We start from the raw sequence: 19,139 nt of genomic DNA, 5'->3' as shown, positions 1-19,139 counted from the left end.
TGCAAATGAGGTGCTCGAAATATAGGCTTCCAAAAGATTTGCTTGGCGCCACTGCGCTGTTCCACACTTCTCTCTCAGTAGAGGTTTTCTTTTCACGTCATATATAAGATGCCTTTCTTTCCCTCTTTGCCTTAGAGGTCGTTACATTTGCCTCCTTCGTCGCTTCTGATAACGTTTTAAAGAAACAAATTAGGGCCTTTCATTGTGATGCAAGCCTAAGTACCCGTTGAACACTTAGCCAGACGCTACTAAATGGGGTAATGTGAATGAAAACGAAGCCAAACTTCGCTAAACTACTTCTAATAATAAATTTCCCTCTTTATACTGGTGTTTGTATGCTATGTGCACGCTTAAGATTTTTGAACTTATTCAGACCTGCCGCCTCTGGTCTGAACTCCTTTGAAGGCTTAGCTTTAGTTACTTGTGGCACATGAAACTACTTCTGTACCCAGGTTATTCTTTCGATTGCTTTGAGAGGTGTGAGCAAAGAAGAGCAAACAAACGAAGGCTTATAAAATCAACTAACGGCATTACAAACAACAATAAAAAGAGGACGGGTCCATGCACAAGCAAATTCGCTGGATTGGGATATCTTGAGGTGGGTGGGTAGGAGAGGATTTGTTGGAACTTATTGATGGTTGTAGGGGTATTGATGAACACATTGACCTAATTGTAACACTAACGCTCTGCTGTGTATGTCACAGGCGCTGGAGCAGATCGTAAGAAGTACAGAACCCGGATGAAGTTTGAGCAGAAAAAAAAAGTACCCAACCTGTCAAGAAAATTCTGAGAAACATCTTTCATTAATTTCGGACGATAGTGTTGAAGCTGAGAAAGTAAAATTAAGAAAAAAAACTAAAAGATGTTTCCTTTCCCTTTCGGGCCTGCATAAAACATACTGAATGAATGCTCGTGTTTTATATGTTATATTTAATACATATACCCTGCATGTGCACTTCGCAGCATACTCTCAATACGAATCATCTACAAAACGGGGTAATCAAATGTCCCGTGACTACACGGATACTACAAAGTACGTGTAGGATTACTGTAGGCCGAGCAGAATTACTGCATTCTTTCATCTTGTATGGTGTTCGGCAAAGAAAGATGTAAAGATGTGCGTTTCTTATATTGTCTTAGAAGGAGTCATTACATTCTTCGTCTTATTTACTGTGGTTTAAGTGTGCAGCCTGGCGAGTGTAAGAACGTTTACGCGTGACGGAAGAGCAAACGATGGGCACGCAACATTCTCCTGTGTACAGAACAAAAAATGACAATTACGTGGTTCATTCACCCAATATTTTTAGCGCATATGAAATTTTGTACACGTAATTAATGCGCTTTAGTGCATTTACGCTGTTTGGGAAAACTACTTTTAATAAATATAAGATACATTACTGCAATATTTGTTTGCAATTATCTTGTGCTGAAATTATTTATTAAGGCTTTAGACAATCCAACTCATCCTCTTTGCAAGCACTAGTACAGGGTTATTACAATGATCAGAATTTTATTCGCAAAGAGCACAAAAATTCATTCCTGACTCATGACGTTCCTTTCTAATACCCTCAAGGCAGCTCTAGTGTTCCATGACATGACCAATCCAGCGGTGCGACTTCAACTTAACCATGTCATAACGAATGTGGTAAGCACTTCATTTCTATTTATGAGATGAACGTCAATTGAATAAAAAAGTTTAGGCATCGTTAACTATTTGCAGTGCATTCATTAGGGAGAGACGAGAGGTTGGACGCAAAGACTTATCTTTTTACTCCCCTCAACGTTACCAGAGTCGTTAGGGAGCTCGATTGTTGAGCCAGCGACGCAGGCCCAATCCTGGTTGCGGCCTCTTGGGATGAAAGCGAAATAGCAGGCGCTGTTGTATTCAGGCTTCTCTTCAAAATTATACATTCCGAAGTTATCTAATTTATTCAATGGCATTGCTTACCGTGTCCCTTTGAGAAATAAGCCTCAAAATGTACCTTTGCATAGTGTTTCTGTCGCTTTGTTATGAGTTGTTCTGTGCGCTAGTGGCCGGTAAAATGCTAAAAGCTCGTAAAATAGGCATCGCGCATATGGGTGCAGCGTCATGCCTTGTTATGATCTGAAATATGCCAAAAGTGCGTGCATTCTTCCTCGCCTAAATTGCAGTGTCATAAACTTTCACACAAATTAGCGGGCGTTTCGCAGTGGGGTTTTTGTGATCTGAGAAGTAAACACAAAACCACCAAACATCTAAGCTCCTCCATATCGCGGAAAGGATTTGTTTAACCTGAACCTATGGAAACAAATACCGAAATCTGTCTTCCTTACCACTGTGTTAATCACATAAAGTCGGGTTATTGTAGTTCTGTCGAAAAGGATTAATATGTGGAGGGGTGGCTGAAATAAAATGTATATGCGATATATCAATGAGGAATTTTCATCCAAAACAACCTTAAGACAGCGGAAAGGAAATTACCTGTTGAATTTCTTCCTTTCTTCTGTTTCTTGCTTTTTTTTTTTTTTTTATTGTACCCCACTCCCCTCGGTAATGCCCTCGGGCCCTGAGGGTACTGAAATAAATGAATAAATAAGAATCGATAGAATTCTCTGAACAACCTGAAACCAAACTAGTTATAAAATGGCTTCTTTTTTGCGAGTCTGTAAAAAATGCATTTTTATTAGTATTCTTAGTTATGACAACAATCAGCTTTCCCTATTTGAACCACCCGAACTTATACTTTATTCTATCTGCGTTTTAGTCTCCTTAGCGCAATTTGAATATGTCCATTCTTTTAAAATGTTTTATTTACAGAGCGATAATCTTATTAACAAGACAGATGACGGCGTGAACATACACACAGCTTTACACAATATGAAGGAACTGGCAGAAAAAGGTGCCTTTAATCGCTGTGATGTTGCTGTCCTCCTATCAAGGTTTGTATATATGGCGTGTACGTTGGATATTTCAACTTGCTTTTGCTATCTATTAGACAGACTGTTTTACAAATACACAACAATTTTCAATGTTCGCGCTAGTTGTATAATTAAAAACCAGTTGTGCGTTCTGAGAGGGCAGAAAGTTTAGTTTTGATTGGTTGTGTGTATACACAAATAATTGTCTCACGGTAACCTTCCAAAAATGCCTATAGTTGCAGTCCTTCTAAACGTTGTAACGGGGTTACAGTAACGATGTGGACCCGAGAGAGACCGCGCAAAAGCCATCGTTCTAGCCTTTCGTTTCAAACACTCAATCGCGCGCTGTGCGCTCGCTGTGCGCTCGCTGTGCGCTCGCTGTGCGGATGCTGCCCAAGCTCATCTTCCCTTTTGAAATTACCCCCGGCGAAAGTACGAGCCATATTGGTGGCTCATGGCGATAATAACACACGCACAATTCATAGAACTATCTGAGGCGGCACAAATAGACAGCTTCTTGGTTATGTCGGCTGAGATCGGTCGGTGTCTCCACGGGTTCTGCGATGTAGTTGACCTGCGAAGTGCGCTCCAGGATGCGATAGGGTTCATGATATTTGGGTCGAAGTTTGTAGGAGACATAGGGGTCGTAGATGGCTTGCGAAGTAAAATGATAGAGCAGGGTAAAGTATGTTAGGAGTGTGGGTAGCGTAGGAGCGAAATTGGCGTCCCTGTTCTCTAGACGTCAAAACCGAGTGAGCCGACGGCATTCTTCAGAGTGCTTGGAAGCCTCAGAGGAAGTGGTGCCTTCGAACAGCTCAGGCCGAAAAGGAAGAATTGTGTCGACTTAAGAAGTCGACACAATTTAGGACAGGTAGTATAACTGCAGATCCGGACCATGAAAAGGAAATAACAAGGAGAATAAGACTGGGATTGAGTGAATTTGGCAAGCACTCACAGATTATGACTAGCAGCCTACCGGTATCGCTCAAGAGGAAAGTATACAACAGTTGCATCTTACCTATACTGAGCTATGGGGCTGAAACCTGGAGGCTAACAAAGAGGGTTCTACTTAAGTTGAGGACAACGCAGAGTGCTATGGAAAGAAAGTGGTAGGAATAACGTTAAGAGATAGAAAGCGTGCAGAGTGGGTCAGAGAAATAACTCAAGTCACTGACATTCTAATGGAAATCAAGAAGATAGAAATGGGCATAGGCAGGACATGTAGCGTGAAGAAAGGATAACCCATGATCGCTTAGGGCAACACACTGCATTCTAAGGGAAGGAAAACGTAGCAATGGGCAGCAGAAATAGGGTGGTCGCATGAGGGTGAAACGTTCACAGGTGTCAAGTGGATGCAGCTCGCACAGGACCGGGTTAATTGGAGGAATATGAGAGAGGACTTCGCCCTGCAGTGGGTATAGTCAGGATGAGGATGATGATGATGATGACCAGTTGGAATGGTCAGGCGCAACAGACATGGAGAGCATGTCCGCCAAGGTGCACTTAAACCTTTCTCTCAAATCATTCGTCTGTGTATAGTAGTCCAGTAGCCCAGTGAGCGACGTTGCTTTTTATTGCAATAGAGGTGCCCTTGTCACGAAAAGAAAGACTCGCCCTTTGTCCCTCAACAGAGCGCGGCAAAGCGTCGGCGTCGTTGTACTTCCGGTTGGAGGTATACATGGCACGAATATTGTACTCTTGGGGACGGAGGGCCCATCGGGATAGCCGGCCGGTATGGTGTTCCAAAGTGGACATCCTGCACAAGGAATTGTGGTCCGGGACGAAGTCGAATTGGCTGCCTTGCACCTGAGGGCAAAACTTGGATATTAGCTGAAATAATGGCTAGACATTGTTCTCTCTGACGCAGTAATTATTTTCTGCTGTGATCAAAGAACGGGTCGTGTAGACACCGACGTATACTTCAAAACCGAGCTTGCGTTGCTCAAGAACAGCGCCGAGGCCATCGTCACTGGCATCAGCATGGATTTCAGTGGGAGCAGTTGAATCGAGGTGCCTCTAAAATGGCAGGCGAGACGAGCACACGACGCAAGGTTGTGAACGCTGTGTCGTCGGCGTTTGAACAACCGCTCTGGTCACTGTTGCTTGCCGAGCAGGAGGTTCGCCAGAGGCACGATAATAGTGGTGAAATTTCGGACAAAATGTTGGAAATGGGGGCAAAGGCAGAGACAGCTGCGGAGTTCCTTCATAGCTGACGGCTTCGGGAACTCAGCGAGTGCGCGATGCTTGGTAGGAGCAAGAAGTACGCCATCCTTGAAGACGAGGTGGCCTAAAATGAGTTCGCGAGCGCCAAAGCGAGGTTCCTAATATTAAGGGTCAAACAGTTCAACACACACTCTAAGCGAAGAAGGTGGCTCTCAAAATCAGAAGAGAAGACAATGTCATCTAAATTGCAGATAGTTTCCAATTAATATGGAGAATCGAATAAAAAATGCGCTCATAAAAGACAGAAGCGTTACAAAGTATTAAGGGCATGATGTTGAATTCGTATAGGCCATCGGGTGTTACAAAAGCTGTCTTGGCGCGTGTGGCATCTGCAAGAGCGACTTGCTAATATCCTTAATGCAGGTCTAAAGACAAAAACATTTATCTCCTTGTAAGCAGTCGATGGCGTCATCAGTTCGAGGCAGCAGATAGATGTCTTTGCGGGTGATGTGGCCAAGGCGGCAATAATTGACGCAAATCCGTATTGTGCCACTTTTTTCCTTCACAAGAACGACAGGCGATGTCGGCAGTCCGCTGGAATGTTGAATGACACCCCGCTGAAGCAGGTCGTCTACTCGGTCTTGAATAATCTACTTCAGCGGCCGAGACACCCTATGGGCGTTGATGCACCGGCTTGTCGGTACCAGTATCAATCTCTTGGGGGACGATAGACGTGCAGCTTAGTCGGCGTTTTGAAATATCAAATGAAGAGCGGTACTTGTCCAGTAAGTGAAGCAATTGAATGCGCTGTTGTGGGAAAGGCTTTCGTTGATAGAAGCAGTAAAGACAGCTTGCAGCGGCAGCAGTAGAAGTGAGGGCAGCAATAGAGGAGTCAGTGCAACGGTGCGGGACTATGAAGGTAGCGACGAGCTGGATATGACGGAGGCACTCACCACGAAGAAAAGCGGAGTGCCTCACTGAAGGGTTGGCGACCTAAATTATGCTGCAGCTGACTTGGACAGTAAGCACAGCGGTGGGCAGAAGCAGGGCGGGACGAGATGCAAAACTTTCGGATGGGGTGAAAATGATGGCGCTGTCAGTTGCGGAGAAGCAGGAGAAAGGAGTGGTAAAAGATGCGTCTGGAGGGATCTCTATGCCGGCAGCCATACTCAGCTTGCTGAGTGGAAGCAAAAATTGGTATCCGAAGGGGCGTTGCATGGAAGAAGTTCTAGTTCGCCGCGACCACAGTTTATTATAATGCAATGGCTGTAGAGAACGTCCCAGCGTACAAAGAGGTCGTGTGAGCACGACGACATAACGACAAATCCTATTGTATATAATGAACATTGAATGACAACCCTGGCTGTGCAGGCCGCTACTAGAAATACATGCTGTGCTTTATCGGCCTTAAGGGAAAGGTCAGGTAAAGGCGTCGTCACATTGCGCAGCCTGCGGTCAAATGTTCGACTCATCACAGACACAGCAGTTCCAGTATCTACAAGGGCCAAGACACACTCTACTACAAATTCAAGCACATTCGCCGGGACGAGACGTGGCCTTATAATGCTCGATGCACTCGCAGTTCCAGCCTTGGGAACTGTGCTAACTATTTTTCCTGTAGCGCATTTACGCAGCGGTGAAACCGAGCACCTCGGTGATGGAGAACGGCGGTGAGCAGGCGCTTGGTTGGCAGCGTAGTCAAGGTTGCTAAAAGCGGAGGGACGCGGCATACGTGACGTGTAAGCATAGGGTCAGTAATCCACAGGCGGCACGACGTGGCGACGAGAGTAATGCATAATGTGTCCAAGTACACCGCACTCATAAGGAATCGGCAGATTGTCCCGAGTACGCCAACGTTCAAAAGAAGATGGGTCTGCCTCGTGGGTTGCAATCAGCTGGCGACGATGGAGGGTGGAACGGGATATTTGAGTCGGCGTGGGCGCCTAAGGTTATCGGCGCACGTGAGTGGCGCTGCGACAGCAGCTGGCTGAGGAACGGTTGGAAGCATTTTAGCGGCTTGATAACGAATCACAGCTTGAAGGATTGGGGCCAAGTAAGATGGAGTGCCCTGAACGCTATAAACAAGGGACAGTTTTGCGATGTCCTCACGCACAAAGTTCTTTATCTGGGCAAGCAGTGGCCTGCTGGTCGCCGACGCAGCGAAGCTGGAGAGGGAAGTAGGCACATGGATGGTGGTTCTGCTAGAATGCGCTGTTTACGGATCTCAGCATAGATCGTGGAAAGCGAAAACATCTTAGAAATGGTGGTAGGGTATCGAGAGAGCAGCATCTGGAATACGTCTGTCTCGATGCCCTGTAAAATGTGTCTAATGCGATCCGCTTCCAGCATAGACGCGTCCACAGGGATGCACAGACTCACATCTTCTATACAACTTGTGAAGTATTCACTGTGCAGCTGAGTTATACATCACAGGCGCTTCATGGAGCACAGCTTGTGGACAGCAGGGAGGCCGAAGCTGTCTGCAAGGCCCGCATAAAAGCCGACCGGCTGCTAAAATCTGCTTCGTGGTTGCAGTACCACAGGCTGGCAACATCTGTGAACATCGGTTGCGGCGGCTTACCCGATCGTAGGCGGCAAGTCATTCGTGAACATAGTAATCGTCGGTCCCAATATAATAGGCTGGTTCCCGCTATCGGACATCGCCAGGGCGAACGACAGGGGTTGGGGCAAAGCAGAGGGCTGGCTCATGTCGGTTGTCATATTAGGTACAATGGTGTAGGGGCGGAGCTCCAGGATGATAGACGAAGGGCCTACCCAGAGCGCTCCATCAAGTTGTCAGAGTGTTGTAGTAGCGAAAAGAACCCTAAAAAGACCGCGCAAAAGCGATCGTCCTATCTTTCGCGCCAACCACTCAATCTCGCGCCTGCGCTCGCGGTATGGCTGCTGCCGTAGCTTATCTCCCTCATTACAAAGCAATCGATTGTAAATATACAAAATGTAAACTGCGACTCCGGGCACCTATGAAAACAACAACGAAATCGGGAATAAAAACTAGAAGCAGAGCGCACCGAATAAACGGAAATTTGTAGTGGGCTGTTAATTTTATTCTCACATATATTACCCCAATTGTCCTGAAGTTGTACGAAGCCACACGTTATGGCAATGTTTACAGTAAGCAATGCTTGATTCTTTTTCAAATACTTAAAGCACACCAAAATGATTTACACGACAAAATTATGTAAGGAACCAGTACAAAGCTACTTCTTTTAACAAACTACAATGTAGGCCGGCATGATTATTTGATTCGCCTTACTAAGGTTACGGCGGAAGACAATGTGTGCAACAATTGCCTCTAGCCTGCCCTTAGTAAGAATGTGAAAATGTTTTCTATACTTGTAGTTAGAAACAATCAGACTTCAAGTGTGACAGGAAATGAGTTTCAGGCCCTAAGGAAGGAAAACAGACTTTTCGACCATAATAAAGTTGATATTAAGTTTCTGTTGACTGGTCCCTGAGACCAGATAATATTCGTGTGATTTTTCGCGTGAAGAACGAAACTAGTTTTATGATGCAGAACAGCGTTCACAGCCACTAAACCACAATGAAAGATTAAGGTTGATTCTATTTCTGAATGATAGCTCGTCATAAATTACATGTTCCTGGAATTATACAGCTTATAGTTTTAGGGGAAAGATTTACTCGTTGCGACTAAATGCAAAGCGAGCTAGCAACCACCAGAGCCGAAGAAACTATAGGGTGTGACGTAAAGATCATTTTTAACATGATATTCTTGGGTTACCTATAAATTCTCCACCATTCTTATCCTCCTTACTGCAAACAAGAAACCCATCTGCGTTTCGAAACGTCTTTCCTTTTTTTGACTATGGTCTGTGACTGCGTCATTTCATCGCATCGCCATGCCTGACTAGACAGCTTTCCGTCGAACAGTTGAGTACGCAAACTATAGGAGTACTTACAGACAAGACCTGGTCCCCAAGAATTGTGGATTTGTTTCTCTAACGTCAACCATAGCCGCCTTCAAGTCTCATATAGATTTCAACCTGACATGCAGGTGTTTACAGTAAAACAATACCTAAATCCCGATGCCTAAAACTTCCCGTCCACCGCCTGGGGCCATCAACTCGTTCAACAACCAGAAAAAAAGTTGGTGCTTGGACGTGTCCAGAAATACCGGCAGAAGATTAAGTGCCTTGAGACCGACTCGCTTTTACGCGAGACAGTGCTTAGTGCGCCTTGTCAGATGAGTTAGTGGAATTCGCCAAAGTGGAGAAGATTTGTGAGCATCTTACCCGATGGCGGCTGAAATGAAAACTATGCAGCTTTCTAAAATTCAGATTAAGCTGCACAGGTTTAATACGCAGCCTTATATCTGCGTTTTGGTATACATATAGGCAAGTACTGCTTTATAGACTTTTCCAAAATAGCAGCGCCGCACCATCCCCTGGAGGATTCGCGCAAAGCATGATGAGAGAAGAGAGCCATCGCCTCCCGCGTCGGCTCCTGGCAAACGTGTTGACGTGCTGAACCGCTGCTTTTTGCCTACATGCGTCTTCTCGTGCGCGTTATTGTTGGTTCCTTGCAAAATACACCGAGCACCGGATTACTTTGGTTGTTAGATGCTAGTCTTTGTGTAATTTTTTTCGTAACTTTTGAAGCTAAAGCTTCACTACGCCATGTAAACAGAGGTCGCCGTGAGTGGCACACGCCGCTACAGCGGACGCGCGGGACGCGCACTGCACATCCGCGTGTTGCCATGAAGAACTGCAGTGGGCGAACGCCGGGCTTTCGTGTCGGCTGATGATCGACAAATTTAGAATCAAACACCAAACTGCGCAACACGATGCAAAAGAACTGTGGGCCAAAACATATTTAAAAGGAAACAGCGGGAAGCAGCAGCGCAGGAAGGACGCCGAGATGGCTGACAAAAGTTCGCCTGAGAACTGGCACAGTTTTATAGACGTGAGCGAGGCTTGCTCAGCTTTCCCAAGGGGCTGTGCGCGGCCACTCGGTGGTACGGCGGAATCACTGGAAAGCTCTATTCCACTTAGCAACGAGGGGGCAGAAGGTCACATTGGTTATTCCATCGGTCGAGCCCGTAACCAGATATAAATTAGCAGTCGCGTCCCCGTCTTAAGCGGGAAACGCATGTGAGCGAAAAAGTGAGCGAAGCGACAAGGCGACGCGGCGAAAGCGATCATGGTTCGCTCCGTCGCCTACTGGGGAAGACGCATGCACGCGACAGCGCGAACCGAGCGAAACGGCGACAACGCTCTATGTAGGTTGTGTGGCAGGCACTTGGCTAGCATAGTGGCTTAGTACACCGCAAAACTATTTCCAAATCCAACAACAGTCATAGCGATTGTAAGAATTAAAGTTATTTTGCGAAAACATGGCAAAGTAAAATGTATATACAGCAAACCGTATCGAATGTGTGTGAACTTGCACTGTAAACGGCACGAATAATCACGTGACCCCTTGTTTCTATTGTTTTTTCGGTTGCGATTAGACGTTCTTTGAATCCTTGGCTATCCACCATTGTTCGTACAAAGCGAAATGTTTACGCGGCAATGCAAAATCACAATTCAACACAGCAAACTAAAGAAAGCATGCGAAATGAGCGGCAGTGACGTACGGTTATTTCCGGGCGAACGAGCGAAATTTTCTATTTCGGCAGATCTATTATAGTGCTCTAGAAGATTGGGCAGTGTGTCGACCGCGCCGCGAAATGCATGGGGGCGAGGGGCCGCTTTTGCGATGACGGAGGCGCCGCAGTGCAGAGGGCGCCACTAGCAACTGTTGTGTCAGCCGTCCGAGCGCCCGCGTATGCGCGCTGTGCGTCGGGGCGGATACCGCGAGGACTGTACGTTCTTGTTTGCTTGTGCGCCGTCTCGAGCTGTTCCGACAAGATTTTACAAATATGCCGGTTAACGGTGCTCAGCACTGCTAGCAATCACCAAATTTATTTTCCATTTTGGCCGTCAGCAACACCTCGGGGAAGTAACATGACAGGAGTTGGCTCCGAAGAAAACAGCTTGGGGAGGGCCGGCGTACGACTCGCACAGCACGCTTCACTCGCCGTACAGCTTGCTTTAGCATTCCTAAAGCACCTAATTCACGTCCAGAAATGTAGTCGTTTTGAAAAGAGGGCAGTTTGGAAGCAGGGTGTATGAAGAAGTGAAACATACAACACGTGCGTTTGAGCGCTGACTAAAACTGGTCACAGTAACCCCATTATCAAAACAGTCCAAAATGGTATATTCCGTTGTTTCCCACGCCAACTATGCCGACTACAGTACGTCACTGGAGCCACAAGAGAAGTCGGAATTCAGTTGGAATGAATTAAATGTGGACTACCCCGCATGGAGGTAGAGATGACCTAATTGTTCAAGAAAATGTTTCCATTCTAGGGTACGCAAGCCACCGGTAATATGCAAGTCATTACCTCCAGAAGATCGCTCTAGTCCTGTTTTATGTACATACAAAATAAAAAAATGAATAGCTTTGAAAAAGAAATAACAACGGAAAATAGAGGATGCAGAGGCTATAGGGTATACGCTTATTCGCTTCCGCTAGATCATCCTTCTGCGAAAAAGAGGTTGTGAGGCCGGCACGGTTACTCACCACGAACAAAAATAGCGATATAGGTTCGAAGCTAGGTCGCAATTTACTCAAAAATTTGGCTCGATGCACGGTCCTTTTCGAATGCTTTGCACTTCAGATTTTGCAAACTTCCTGTAAAATGTGAAGGTTCAAAATTTTACCTACTCGGAGCACCAGAAAAGCTCCCACTTGAAGCAATGAAAATTATGGTGTTTTTGCGGCTTCGCTCTTTGAAGTAAGCGAATCAGACAAGAGTTCCCAAAGAGAAAATAATTAAATTCCCTTGGAAGTATTTCACGTGTAATATTGTCACGTAGTGGTGACGAGGTCGACGACACAATTGAAGGGTCGATGATTGCTCTAAAGAAACTGTTTATTTGGGCTGACTTGCGCCCGCAAAAGAACTAAGCAACTCGGCGGCGGCGATAGAAACAAACGCGCTCCTCGATCGTCGAACAAGGAATGCCCGTCACACTCGGCAACGCTCAATTTAAAGGCTGCACAGAACAATCTAGATAACGTCGCAAACAGCTACCAGCACGGGCTGGAGCATTGTGGAAAGACACCCAAGTGGCCGGAACCTTCGAGACAGATCTCGGTGCATCTTGCGCTACAACAAAACTGATAAAGGTGTGACTCGCGACATCGAGCATTAACAAACAAAGATTACGGAACTGATACGCGGTCCGGAATCAGAGTGATAAGTTTGTATGCCGGCGGCTGTTCAAAATCAATAAATACTGTTTTGAAGGTTTCGCGGCATCACTCCCCCCTTAAAAAAACATCGCCTCGATGTTCGAAAACAAAGCAAGTTAAACATAAACACTGCAAAGTTTAAACAGCAAAGATTTTTTAACGCGCGTAATATGGCTTCAGCCGTACAACATGTACAATTTCTGGGCGTGCGCGTCGCCGTTGTGATGCTGACGTTCCGTCGGGAATGACTTCATAGTCCAGTGGTCCGACGCGGCGAAGGATTTTGTACGGCCCAAAGTATCGACGCAACAACCTTTCACTTAATCCGCGACGGCGAATTGGTGTCCAAACCCACACTTGGTCTCCTGGATTGTACTCTGCGTGGCGTCGTCGTAAATTGTATCGTCGGCTGTCGGTGCGCTGTTGGTCTTTAGTACGCAGCCGTGCGAGTCGTCGGGCTTCCTCTGCACGCTGCAGGTAGGCGGCGACGTCAAGGTTGTCCTCGTTGGTTACGTGCGGCAGCATTGCGTCGAGCGTCGTCGTGGGCTGCCTGCCGTACACAAGCTTAAAGGGGGTCGCTCTGGTCGTCTCCTGGACTGCCGTGTTATACGCGAAGATCACGTACGGCAAGATGGCGTCCCAGGTCTTGTGTTCAGCGTCGACGTACATAGTGATCATGTCCGCGATCGTTTTGTTCAGGCGCTCCGTAAGGCTATTGGTCCGGGGATGGTACGCAGTTGTTCGTCGATGGCTTGCGTCAACTCTGCCGTAAACGCCGTTCCCCTGTCCGTGATGAGCACTTCTGGGGCGCCGTGTCGCAAGAGAATTTGTTCGACAAAAAATTTGGCGACTTCTGCAGCGGTAACATTTGGTAGTGCTCTTGCTTCGGCGTAACGGGTAAAGTAGTCAGTGGCCACGATGATCCACTTGTTACCCATAGACGAAGATGGAAAGGGGCCGAGGAGATCCATCCCAATTTGTTGAAAGGGCAGGATTGGGGGCGGAATCGGGTTTAGTAGTCCTGCTGGTCTGATCGGCGGCGTCTTGCGTCGTTGGCACTCACGACACGTCTTCACGTAGTGGGAAACTTCGGCAGGCAGTCGCGGCCAGTAATACTTCTCCTGGATTCGACGCAACGTGCGCGCAAATCCGAGGTGGCCTGCTGTGGGCTCGTCGTGCAACGCCTGCAGAATTTCTTGCCGAAGGGTTTTAGGCACTACGAGAAGCTGCGCGGTCTTGTTGGGTGCAAAGTTCTTCTTCACGAGGAGGCCATTGCTTAACATGAAGGATGATAAATGTCGCCTGAACACACCAGGAGGGGAAGCGCTCTTTCCTTCTAAGTAATCGGCTAGCGCTTTCAGCTCAGGGTCTGATCGCTGTTATTCTGCGAAACTGCTGGCGCTTACCGGTCCCAAAAAGGCGTCATCGTCATCGTCCTTCGGGGAAGAATCGACGGGAGCGCGGGATAAGGAGTCTGCGTCGGAATGCTTCCGGCCCGACTTATAGACTACAGTCATGTCAAATTCTTGAAGTCGTAGGCTCCATCTGGCAAGGCGGCCGGAAGGATCTTTCAAATTAACCAGCCAGCAGAGCGCGTGATGATCGCTTACCACCTTGAATGGTCGGCCGTATAGGTATGGACGAAACTTAGAAGTAGCCCAAATGATCGCAAGGCACTCCTTCTCGGTCGTCGAGTAATTTACTTCGGCTTTTGTGAGAGACCTGCTAGCGTAGGCGATTACTTTTTCCTGTCCGGCAGTCTTCTGGCCGAGAATGGCTCCTAGGCCTACACTGCTCGCGTCGGTGTGAATTTCGGTCTCGGCGTTTTCATCAAAGTGGCCAAGTACAGGATGGCATTGCAGGCGGCGCTTAAGTTCGTCGAAGGCTTCTCCTTGCGGCGCTTCCCATTTAAAAGGTACGTCAGCCTTTGTAAGCTGCGTCAACGGTTCGGCGATCCGCGAAAAGTTTCTGACAAATCGTCGATAATACGCGCACAGGCCAAGGAATCGGCGCACAGCTTTCTTGTCGGCAGGCGGTGGGAATTGTGCGATTGCAGCTGTTTTCTCCGGGTCTGGGCGAATACCGTCCTTGCTAACGATGTGACCAAGGAATCGGAGTTCTTCGTAGGCGAAATGACACTTCTCTGCTTTTAGCGTTAGCCCCGATGACTTGATGGCTTCCGGCACTGTCTGTAGTCGTTTTAGGTAGTCTTCAAAGTTTGACGAGAAGACAACAACGTCGTCCAAATATACCAAACAAATTTGCCACTTCAAGCCTGCCAGGACTGTGTCCATTACTCGTTGAAACGTGGCTGGTGCGGAGCAGAGGCCAAATGGCATCACCTTAAATTCATAAAGGCCGTCCGGTGTGATGAATGCGGTCTTCTCGCGATCTCCTTCGTCGACCTCAATTTGCCAATATCCGCTCTTCAGGTCCATCGATGAGAAGTACCTTGCATTGCAGAGCCGGTCGAGAGTGTCGTCGATGCGGGGAAGCGGGTAGACATCCATCTTCGTTATGCTATTCAAGCGGCGGTAATCAACGCAGAAGCGAAGTGTGCTGTCTTTCTTCTTGCCCAAACGACTGGTGCTGCCCAGGGGCTGTTCGATGGCTGGATTACGTCATCACACAGCATTTCCTCAACTTGATTGCGAATGGCCTGGCGTTCTCGCGGCGATACACGATAAGGGCTTTGGCGCAGAGGTCGGGCGTGTTCGTTCGTTATTATGCGATGCTTGGCCAGTGGTGTTTGTCGTACCTTCGATGACGATGAGAAGCACTCCCCGTAGCTTCGAAGCAGACTGAGAATCTGGTCTTTCCTGTTGTGGGTCAATTCCGGGTTGATGTCAAATGTGGGCTGACGGAATAGGTCCGGTGCGTCTTCCAGCGTTTGGTCGTGGAGGGAGAATACATCTTTGAGGTCCGCTAATTCGTCGAGAAAGGCGATCGTCGTGCCCTTGTTGAGATGCCGGTATTCTTCGGTGAAGTTTGTTACCAGAACCTGAGCTTGACCTCTCCGGAATTTCGTGATGCCTCTTGCGATGCCGACACCTCGTTCTAAGAGCAATTGGATATTTCCTTCGACGATGCCTTCAGCGGTTTCGATGTTGGCGCTACCTACGCAGACTGCGATACTTGATCGGGGCGGGACGTTCAATTCGTCGTCGAGGACGTTTAGAGGGATGTGTTGCATCGACGTCGTCGTAGCAGAAATGGATTTGTCTGCAGAGAGCTTGATGAGCTTGGATCGCAGGTCGATGATAGCCATATGTTCATTTAGGAAGTCCATGCCTAAAATCACGTCGCGGGAGCACTGCTGCAAGACCACAAAGCTGGTGGGGTAAGTACGCCCATTTACGGTTATTCTTGCAGTGCATCGTCCCGATGGAGTAATCAGGTTGCCACCTGCTGTGCGAATCAGCGGGCCATCCCAAGCGGTGGTAACTTTTCTTAGCTGAGAGGATAACGGTCCACTAATGACTGAATAGTTAGCTCCGGTGTCTACAAGGGCACTGACTCTGCGACCGTCGACATCAACTGCAAGGTCACTTGTTCGCGTCCTCGCATTGCACGTGGGCCTTAGAGTCCGATCTCGGCTCCGTCGTTTCTTCAGGTCATGGCCGGGGCATACCGTTGTTACTTCGCTGGGCGGCGGTGTCTGCTTGCACTCTGGTCGTGTTGTCGATGTCGTCGTGTGGAGCGGCGATGAAATGGTTGCGTCGTCGTTAGTGGTCGTCGGCGGCGGAGGATCTTCGTCTTTTCGCCGTTGAGCAACCTCACCTCCAAAGGTTGCTGCCTTTAGTTTCCCCTACGGGGACTTGGGGACCTTCCGCGTACACTACCATCATAGTTACGTCCTGGCGACGCAAAGCGGGCCCTGTACGGCGATGCAGACCTGAATCGACGGCTTGGTGGCGCAATCTCACCGCTACGCAGATGGTTGTCGATTTCTTGCGGTCGTTCACCTGGGCGTGGTCGTGGAGCATCGACTGCAATTCCGCGGAGACCGATTCGTCGGTACGGGCAGTGACGCAGAATGTGGCCGGCCTCACCGCAGTGAAAGCATAATGGCCGGTTGTTCGCTGTCCTCCATGCGTCGCACTTCCTGGGGCTTGTTGGTCGTTGGTAGGCTTGGCGGGCGGGAGCCAAGGGGCGGTTTTCAGGAACAGGCCGGTAGCGGCGAGGGGTCGGAAAGTCATCACGTCGGGGCGGAGGGCGACGTAATGCACCAGCGTAGTTCATCGCTGTTGCTGGAACAGTCGCAGCCGTCGCTTCAGGAACGCCCAGCGCCTGCTGGACTTCTTCACGGACGACGTCCGCGAGCGTCGCCACCTGGGGTTGTTGCGATGATGGCTGCATTCGGCGGAGCTCCTCTCGCACGATCTCCCGGATGAGGTCACGAAGGTTCTCTCCACTTGCAGATGCGCTGGGGTAATGGCTTGAGTAGTCTGGCTGAAGTGGCCGCTCGTAGTGGCGCATCCGGGTGTACAACGTCTTCTCGATGGCAGACGCTTCCGTTTCAAATTCCGCCACTGTTTTTGGCGGATTTCGGACAAGATTTCCAAAAAGCGATTCTTTGACGCCTCGCATTAAAAGTTTGACTCTCTCACCTTCAGTCATGTTAGGGTCGGCGCGGCGAAAGAGGCGCTTCATCTCCTCAACGTACGCCAGGACAGACTCGTTAGGAAGTTGCAGTCTTGACTGAAGAAGGGCCTGGGCTTTTTGCTTTTGGACGATGCTTGAAAAGGCAGTCAGAAACGCTTCCTTGAAAGTCTCCCAATCCTTCATAGTTGCCTCATGATTTTCGAACCAAACTCGGGCATGTCCTTGAAGAACAAAGTAGACTCGCCTAAGTTTCGCGGCGTCATTCCAGCCGTTGAAATCTGCCACGGTCGAAAAGGTCCATCCAATCTCCTGCATCGTCATCCGGTAGTCCATGGAAGCAGGGGGGCTCCCGGGGTTGGACGAAAATAACCGGTGCTGTAGGCTGGGCCATTGTCAGCGTCGATGCCTTCCGAGATCGAATAGGGTCAAGCAGCAGACCGTGTTCGGGTTGTAGGCCTTGAAGTCGGCGGCTGGCTCGGTGACCTGTAGGCTGGTCTTCCAGGGCGACAGGAACACGGCTTGGGTCTTCGCTTGAAGGATCAAAGGCAGCACCTCCACCAGATGTCACGTAGTGGTGACGAGGTCGACGACACAATTGAAGGGTCGATGATTGCACTAAAGAAACTGTTTATTTGGGCTGAATTGCGCCCGCAAAAGAACTAAGCAACTCGGCGGCGGCGATAGAAACAAACGTGCTCGTCGATCGTCGAACAAGGAATGCCCGTCACACTCGGCAATGCTCAATTTAAAGGCTGCACAGAACAATCTAGATAACGTCGCAAACAGCTACCAGCACGGGCTGGAACATTGTGGAAAGACACCCAATTGGCCGGAACCTTCGAGACAGATCTCGGTGCATCTTGCGCTACAACAATACTGATAAAGGTGTGACTCGCGACATCGAGCATTAACGAACAAAGATTACGGAACTGATACGCGGTCCAGAATCAGAGTGATAAGCCTGTATGCCGGCGGCTGTTAAAAATCAATAAATACTGTTTTGAAGGTTTCGCGGCAATATCAACCTTGTTAACAATTATAGACTGGATATTACTACTGCAAAGAGCACCCGCGGTAAGTAGCCCGATTATATATACTCCGGTAAGCAGTAGTTGCAAGTATATCCAGTCGATTACTCATACTTCATACCACACACTCAACGAATAAACACGTATTATGTCCGCATTTGATTTCGGCATTATTTTAATTGCTTGCGTATTAGGTGTTCGTCATCTTTTTCGCATTTTTCCGCTTTCTCTCGGTGCGCGCCAAGAACCACATCATACCTGCCAATTCGATGAGCAATTATCAGTGCTTTTATTTTTGTTTGCTTGCACTGCACCATTTGATGCCAGTAAAGCGTCTGCACTCAAGTGCCCACTATGAACGTATTACATATGTGACAGGTTTAATTTTTGACATTTTATTTGAAGTAATGCCGTAGCTGTACATGACGTTTTGTTTTTTTTTTTTTCATCTAAACAGCTGGTTCACCCTTTGGTTACACGCAAACAAATGTCCGTGATATACGTATATGTTAATCACGAACAAAGAATAAATGCTTGAGGCGCATATACCTTGTTTATTTATTTTTTTGCCGGTAAATACCACAGTGCTTTAAATTAGTACAGTAGTGAATATATGTGTTTTGCTCGCACACTGTATTTGTAATTTATATAAGCGGTGATTAGGCCACATAAAGAACACCGATTAAAGATATATATTACAGATCACTGACGATTTAAGATAAACGTTGTTATGTATTAATAAGCGCAAGCTGCAAAATGTAAGCAGCTAGGTGTTCGTAAATAAGGTTTGTAAAGTGTTCCTAAGGAGGCCTTACGAAGCACTAGCTTTGATTCGCATGTACACTGTTTTTCTCCGCGTGTTAATAGCGCTCCTGGGCAGTAGCCTTTATTCCCTTACGGGAAAAACGATTGCAAAACACCACGCTTCGTTGCAAACATTAAGTACAAATTACTCATCTGAACGATTTGTAACTGTCCGCAGGAAGAAATGTTGAGAGTTTCAGATAGCGATTCAAACATAGTGCGCTGCTGCGATCGACTACTCAAGCGTGCACAATCCAGATAGATGTAAAAGAACGGCAGGGATCAGTTTAAGCACCTGGAATAAGTCGCCTCTTTATTAATTATCACACTAATTGCGTAGCGTCTGAAAATCGCTTCAAAGAG

At 47.7% G+C, this 19,139-nt stretch overlaps 1 protein-coding gene across 3 annotated transcripts in view; it reads left to right on the top strand.

Annotated features, from left to right (window-relative positions):
* LOC146175085 (venom metalloproteinase Antarease-like) overlaps positions 1-19,139 on the top strand; it is a 125,467-nt gene that overhangs the window by 45,202 nt on the left and 61,126 nt on the right. For all 3 annotated transcript variants that reach the window (XM_084584517.1, XM_084584518.1, XM_084584516.1), the window contains exons 8-9: positions 1,574-1,645; positions 2,798-2,919. In XM_084584517.1, coding sequence (XP_084440643.1) covers positions 1,574-1,645; positions 2,798-2,919 — 194 coding nt within the window. The remainder of the gene's footprint in view (positions 1-1,573; positions 1,646-2,797; positions 2,920-19,139) is intronic.

The sequence above is a fragment of the Amblyomma maculatum genome, chromosome 11 (genome assembly GCF_055883805.1).
Source record: "Amblyomma maculatum isolate TAMU_Amacu chromosome 11, ASM5588380v1, whole genome shotgun sequence".
Taxonomy (NCBI): Eukaryota; Metazoa; Arthropoda; class Arachnida; order Ixodida; family Ixodidae; genus Amblyomma; species Amblyomma maculatum.
Note: the sequence above shows the minus strand (reverse complement) of the source record. Positions and strands in the feature narration are given on the sequence as shown.